The 7,763-nt window shown below is 47.9% G+C and overlaps 1 protein-coding gene across 1 annotated transcript in view; it reads right to left on the reverse strand.

The window, feature by feature from the left end:
* Positions 1-7,763, reverse strand: part of LOC140740496 (rhophilin-2-like) — an 84,563-nt gene that overhangs the window by 26,199 nt on the left and 50,601 nt on the right. The window contains exons 8-9 of the mRNA XM_073069677.1: positions 7,388-7,504; positions 4,502-4,648 (exon numbers count right to left, since the gene is read on the reverse strand). Of these exons, the coding sequence (XP_072925778.1) occupies positions 4,502-4,648; positions 7,388-7,504 (264 nt within the window). The remainder of the gene's footprint in view (positions 1-4,501; positions 4,649-7,387; positions 7,505-7,763) is intronic.

Consider the following 7,763-nt stretch of genomic DNA (forward strand, 5'->3'; position numbering starts at 1 on the left):
CTTCCCCAAAACAAACCATTCCTCCCTCACCCACACACCATCCTTCCCCAAAACAAACCCTGTTCCTCCTTCACCCACACACCATCCTTCCCCAAAACAAACCATTCCTCCCTCACCCACACACCATCCTTCCCCAAAACAAACCCTGTTCCTCCCTCACCCACACACCATCCTTCCCCAAAACAAACCCTGTTCCTCCTTCACCCACACACCATCCTTCCCCAAAACAAACCATTCCTCCCTCACCCACACACCATCCTTCCCCAAAACAAACCCTGTTCCTCCCTCACCCACACACCATCCTTCCCCAAAACAAACCATTCCTCCCTCACCCACACACCATCCTTCCCCAAAACAAACCCTGTTCCTCCCTCACCCTCACACCATCCTTCCCCAAAACAAACCCTGTTCCTCCCTCACCCTCACACCATCCTTCGCCAAAACAAACCCTGTTCCTCCCTCACCCACACACCATCCTTCCCCAAAACTATTCCTCCCTCACCCACACACCATCCTTCCCCAAAACAAACCCTGTTCCTCCCTCACCCACACACCATCCTTCCCCAAAACAAACACTGTTCCTCCCTCACCCACACACCATCCTTCCCCAAAACAAACCCTGTTCCTCCCTCACTCACACACCATCCTTCCCCAAAACAAACCCTGTTCCTCCCTCACTCACACACCATCCTTCCCCAAAACAAACCCCGTTCCTCCCTCACCCACACACCATCCTTCCCCAAAACCCCGTTCCTCCCTCACTCACACACCATCCTTCCCCAAAACAAACCCTGTTCCTCCCTCACTCACACACCATCCTTCCCCAAAACAAACCCTGTTCCTCCCTCACTCACACACCAACCTTCCCCAAAACAAACCCCGTTCCTCCCTCACCCACACACCATCCTTCCCCAAAACAAACCCTGTTCCTCCCTCACCCACACACCACCCTTCCCCAAAACAAACCCTGTTCCTCCCTCACCCACACACCATCCTTCCCCAAAACAAACCCTGTTCCTCCTTCACCCACACACCATCCTTCCCCAAAACAAACCCTGTTCCTCCCTCACTCACACACCATCCTTCCCCAAAACAAACCCTGTTCCTCCCTCACCCACACACCATCCTTCCCCAAAACAAACCCTGTTCCTCCCTCACCCACACACCATCCTTCCCCAAAACAAACCATTCCTCCCTCACCCACACACCATCCTTCCCCAAAACAAACCATTCCTCCCTCACCCTCACACCACCCTTCCCCTAAACAAACCCTGTTCCTCCCTCACCCACACACCATCCTTCCCCAAAACAAACCATTCCTCCCTCACCCTCACACCATCCTTCCCCTAAACAAACCCTGTTCCTCCCTCACCCACACACCATCCTTCCCCAAAACAAACCATTCCTCCCTCACCCTCACACCATCCTTCCCCAAAACAAACCCTGTTCCTCCCTCACCCACACACCATCCTTCCCCAAAACAAACCATTCCTCCCTCACCCTCACACCATCCTTCCCCAAAACAAACCCTGTTCCTCCCTCACCCACACACCATCCTTCCCCAAAACAAACTATTCCTCCCTCACCCACACACCATCCTTCCCCAAAACAAACCCTGTTCCTCCCTCACCCACACACCATCCTTCCCCAAAACAAACCCTGTTCCTCCCTCACTCACACACCATCCTTCTCCAAAACACACGCTGTTCCTCCCTCACCCACACACCATCCTTCCCCAAAACAAACCCTGTTCCTCCCTCACCCACACACCATCCTTCCCCAAAACAAACCCTGTTCCTCCCTCACCCACACACCATCCTTCCCCAAAACAAACCATTCCTCCCTCACCCACACACCATCCTTCCCCAAAACAAACCCTGTTCCTCCCTCACACACAGACGATCCTTCCCCAAAACAAACCCTGTTCCTCCCTCACCCACACACCATCCTTCCCCAAAACAAACCCTGTTCCTCCCTCACCCACACACCATCCTTCCCCAAAACAAACCATTCCTCCCTCACCCTCACACCATCCTTCCCCAAAACAAACCCTGTTCCTCCCTCACCCACACACCATCCTTCCCCAAAACAAACCCTGTTCCTCCCTCACCCACACACCATCCTTCCCCAGCAGAACAAACCCTGTTCCTCCCTCACCCACACACCATCCTTCCCCAAAACAAACCCTGTTCCTCCCTCACCCACACACCATCCTTCCCCAAAACAAACCCTGTTCCTCCCTCACCCACACACCATCCTTCCCCAAAACAAACCATTCCTCCCTCACCCTCACACCATCCTTCCCCTAAACAAACCCTGTTCCTCCTTCACCCACACACCATCCTTCCCCAAAACAACCCATTCCTCCCTCACCCTCACACCATCCTTCCCCTAAACAAACCCTGTTCCTCCCTCACCCACACACCATCCTTCCCCAAAACAAACCCTGTTCCTCCCTCACCCACACACCATCCTTCCCCAAAACAAACCCTGTTCCTCCCTCACCCACACACCATCCTTCCCCAAAACAAACCATTCCTCCCTCACCCTCACACCATCCTTCCCCAAAACAATCCCTGTTCCTCCCTCACCCACACACCATCCTTCCCCAAAACAAACCCTGTTCCTCCTTCACCCTCACACCATCCTTCCCCAAAACAAACCCCGTTCCTCCCTCACCCACACACCATCCTTCCCCAAAACAAACCATTCCTCCCTCACCCACACACCATTCTTCCCCAAAACAAACCATTCCTCCCTCACCCTCACACCATCCTTCCCCTAAACAAACCCTGTTCCTCCTTCACCCACACACCATCCTTCCCCAAAACAAACCATTCCTCCCTCACCCTCACACCATCCTTCCCCTAAACAAACCCTGTTCCTCCCTCACCCACACACCATCCTTCCCCAAAACAAACCCTGTTCCTCCCTCACCCACACACCATCCTTCCCCAAAACAAACCCTGTTCCTCCCTCACCCACACACCATCCTTCCCCAAAACAAACCATTCCTCCCTCACCCTCACACCATCCTTCCCCAAAACAAACCCTGTTCCTCCCTCACCCACACACTCAAAGAGATTCACAGACTAGGGGTCCCCCTACCCTCCCCCACTCCATAAACAAACACACACACACACACACACACACACACACACACACACACACACACACACTCAATCTTGCAGAGATTTGAAATTTACAAACCCATGTCTCCAACCATCAGGTCTGACTACTGGATTTCCAATCAACCCTCTGGCTTTGATTTTTAATATTGACCCAGAACTCGCTGATGGCTTGTTTGATTAAAGTTATAGGGTGGAACAGGTGCTGGTGCATACTCTTTGGTCATGGGGGGGGAGGGGGGGTTTTGAGTACTGGCTGCTTTACTGAGGCAGCCTTAATTTTTGACAGCGATCATAGAGATGAGACTTGCTCCTGTGATGGAGTGGGAAGAGGCCATAGTGATTTAACTTTTCTGTGTTTCATTGACTATTTAATTTATTGACTGATTCTTCAGGAACAGTTCCTAATTTGGGGTTTCATTCATTCAAAATTTATTTATTTATTCAGAGATACAGTGAGGAACAGGCCCTTCGAACCCACTGAGCTGCAGCACCCATCAACCCACCGATTTAATCTTAACTAAATCACAGGACAATTTACAATGACCTACCAATCGGTACGTCTGTGGACTGTGGGAAGAAACTGGAACACCCACAGGAAATGGATAGAAGCACAAGTACATACAAACTTTCTCATAGAGTATGCAGAAATTGAACTACAAACTCAAATGCCTTGAGCTATTATAGCACCTGTACTAACCGCTGCACTACCATGGTGTCCATTGACAAATGAGGACGATGGATGAAGATCTGAACTTCAGACTCACCAACAGCATGACCCAATCGCTAGATCTCAAACTACAGTCTTGTTGATTTGCATATGCTGGGGCTGGGAGATGCAGGAGCAGTCACTGTCACTCGTGCCTCATGTACACAGAAAATTCCCCAGCACCCAGCACAATACCATAGTACCGACTGTTACCCAGTACACAGAGAGTTCTCCCTACAGCCTGCCTTAGATTGGAAGAACTGGGTTATATCTGCTCACCTCAGGGCCATTTTCTGAATCAGAATTGGGTTTAATATATCTGGCACATGTTGTGAAATTTGCTGTTTTGTGGCAGCAGTACATAATAATAAATAGTATAAATTACAGTAAGTATATACTAAAAAAATAAATTAAATGCAAAAAGAGAGCAAAAGAAGAAAGGAAAAAAAAGTGAGGTCATGTTTATGGATTCATTGTCCATTTAGAAACCTGATGGCAGAGGGGAAGAGGCTGTCATGAAACTTTCAGTGCGTGTCTTCGGGCTCCTGTACCTCCCTGACAGTAGCAATAAGAAGAGGGCACATCCTGGGTAATGGGGCTCCTAAATGATGGAGAGTGTCTATACAACTCTGACTGAGTGTTCAGAGAGAGGGAGTTTACTCACCGCGGCCGCACTATTGGGGTCCATGCCTGTAACGTGCACCGCCACCTCACCCTGCAGCCTGAATCCCTGTTCCCAATCTCCCGGCTTCAGGTGGATCTTGCGAGGGGCTGTCCACCTCTGCCTGGCGGAGAAGACCATTGGTGGGCCCTGCCAGAGAGAATTGCAGACATGGTAACAGAGTATGAGACAAGGAACCACTTCAGTTTGAAGTTGTTCAGACCAAATATCAGAATGGAGGAGAAATTTACTCAGTAGTTACTCAGGAGATGGACAGAATATAGAAGTGAGGCAAAGCAGCATCAATTTCATGGACACTTTCCAGATTACAGAGAAGGAGGTTCTTGTTGTCCTGAGGCAAATCAGGGTGGATCACAATCCCCAGGGCCTGACAAGATGTTTCCTCGGACTCTGTGGGAGGCAAGTGCCAGGGCCCTAGCAGAGATTGTTAAATCGTCTTTAACGACAGGTAAGGTACCAGAGGATTAGAGGGCTCTAAAAATAAACCAAAAATTTATAGGCTGGTGAACCTAACATCAGTAGTGGGAAAGTTTATGGAAGGCATTCTAAGGGACCAGATATGTAAGTATTTGGACAGACATTGAATGCTTTGTGTGCGGTGGGTCATGTCTAACCAGTCTTATAGAGTTTTTCAAGGAAGTTACCAGGAAAGTGGATGAAAGCTAGGCAGTGCATGTTGTCTACACGGATTTTAGTAAGGCATTTGACAAGATCCCACATGGGAGGCAGGTCAAGAAGGTTCAGTCATTTGGCATTCAAAATTAGGTAGTAAATTGCATTATATTTTGGCTTTGCAGGAGAGTGGTAGTAGATGGTCGCCTCTCTGACTGGAAGCCTGTGTCCAGCAGAGTGCCACAGGGACTGGTGCTGGGTCCATTGTTTGTCATCTATATCAATGATCTGGGTGATAATGTGGTTAACTGGATCAGCAAATTTGCAGATGACACCAAGGTTTGGGGTGTAGTGGACAGCAAGGAAGGCTAGCATGGCTTGCAGAAGGATCTGGATCAGCTGGAAAAATGGGCAAATCGGCTGAAAAATGGCAGATGGAATTTAATGAGGCAAGTGCCACATTATCACCCAGATCAAGATCCCACATGGGAGGCAGGTCAAGAAGGTTCAGTCATTTGGCATTCAAAATTAGGTAGTAAATTGCATTATATTTTGGCTTTGCAGGAGAGTGGTAGTAGATGGTCGCCTCTCTGACTGGAAGCCTGTGTCCAGCAGAGTGCCACAGGGACCAACCAGAGTCCGTCATAACAGTGAATGGTAGGGCACTGAGGAGTGTGGTAGAACAAAGGGATCTAGGAATTCAGGTCCATAATTCATTGAAAGTGGCGTCATAGGTAGATAGGGTTGTGAAGAAAGCTTTTGGCACATTGGCCTTCATAAATCAATGTATTGAATATAGGAGATGGAATGTTATGTTGAAGTTGTATAAAACATTGGTGAGGCCTAATTTGGAGTATTGTGAGCAGTTTTAGTCACCTACCTACAGGAAAGATGTAAATAAGGTTGAAAAAATACAGAGAAAATTTACAAGAATGTTGCTGGGTCTGGATAACCTGAGTCATATGGAAAGATTGAATAGGTTAGGACTTTATTCCTTAGAACATAAAGATTGAGAGGAGATTTGTATACAAAATTATGAGGGGTATAAATAGGGTAAATGCAAGCAGGCTTTTTCCACTGTGGTTGGGTGGGACTACAACCAGAGATCATGGGTTAAGGGTGAAGGTGAAAAGTTTAAGAAGAATATAAGGGGAAACTTCTTCACTCACAGGGTTGTGAGAGTATGGAATGAGCTGGCCGCACAAGTGGTGCATGTGGACTCAATTTCAATGTTGAAGCTAAGTTTGGATAGGTACAAGGATGGTAGGGATATGACGGGCTATGGATAGGTACAAGGATGGTAGGGATATGACGGGCTATGGTCCCAGTGCAGGTCGATGGGAATAGGCAGATTACATGGTTTTGGTATGAACTAGATGGGCCGAAAGTCATGTTTCTCAGCTGTACTTTTTCATGACTCTAAATGTGCTCTAAGTGACTTTGACCGTTGAATGATTGCTTGTGCCAAAGGTTTGAGTATCTCAGACAACTGATGATCTCCTGAGATTTTCAGTACAGCAGTCTCTGCAGTTTACAGAGAATGGTGCAAAAAAACTAAAATCATCCACTGAGCAGTAGTTCTGTTAATGAGAGTGGTCAGAGGAGAATGGCCTGATAGGTTCAAACTGGCAGGAAGGCAGCAGTAATACAACAGTGGTGTGCAGAAATTTGTGGAACCTTGCTGTGCTAGTGGGGTGAGAGAGGGTGTCAGGCTCGACCCCATCTCTGTCAGTGAAATGAGCTGCTAGTGGAATTGTCACGAGTTTCAAGGCAGGTATGAAAAGGAACAAGTTCAGGTCCTGAACTGGGGTGAAAACTACTAGTGGAACTCAGTATCTGTGGAACAAAAGAATGGTTAACGTGACAACACAGGCATGTGACAGGGTGACCTTCATAGGGTCCAGCACTGTGTAAGAGGCATAGACTGGCTGAGACTTTCCACAGGATGAAAAATGGCTAACACCAGATAGGCATAATTTTGGGGAGATTGGAAGAAAGTATGGGGAGACGTCAGAGGTAAGATTTTACACAGAAAGTGGTGATAGAGGCAGGTACATTAGGGACATTTAAGAGACTCTTAGACAAACACATGGATAACAGAACAATGGAGGGCTATTTGGGAGGGAAGGGTTAGATTAATCTTAAGAGTAAGTTAAAAGGTTAGCAGAACATCTTGGGCCAAAGGGCCTGTACTGTTCTGTATTGAATATTAAAAATAGGATGTTATAGTGTTATGTGACAACCCAGTTTACATACCAGCTTTTGGAAGAAGTCAACCACTTTCACATTGGACAACAGCGGCTTCACCGTCTCAGTCTGCTGACTGCTTCTGCCTGTAGGGCGTAAACATTGAGACAGAGACTGACAACCAGGCTGGGGTCAGAGCAAGGGAGGGTGGCAGTGACATTTTCTATTGCCTTCAGTTCCTTGACCTTTCAAACTTTTATTTATTTCAAGACAGAGCACAGTAACAGCCCACACCACCCATTTACATTCATGGACCAATTAATCTACCTGCGCATCTTTGGACTGTGGGAGGAAACCCAGGTGGTCATGGGGAGAACGTACAAACTCCTTACAGACAGGAATGGAATCTGGGCCACTGGCACTGTAATAGTTACACAATTGCGCT

The sequence above is a fragment of the Hemitrygon akajei genome, chromosome 17, assembly GCF_048418815.1.
Source record: "Hemitrygon akajei chromosome 17, sHemAka1.3, whole genome shotgun sequence".
Classification (NCBI taxonomy): Eukaryota; Metazoa; Chordata; class Chondrichthyes; order Myliobatiformes; family Dasyatidae; genus Hemitrygon; species Hemitrygon akajei.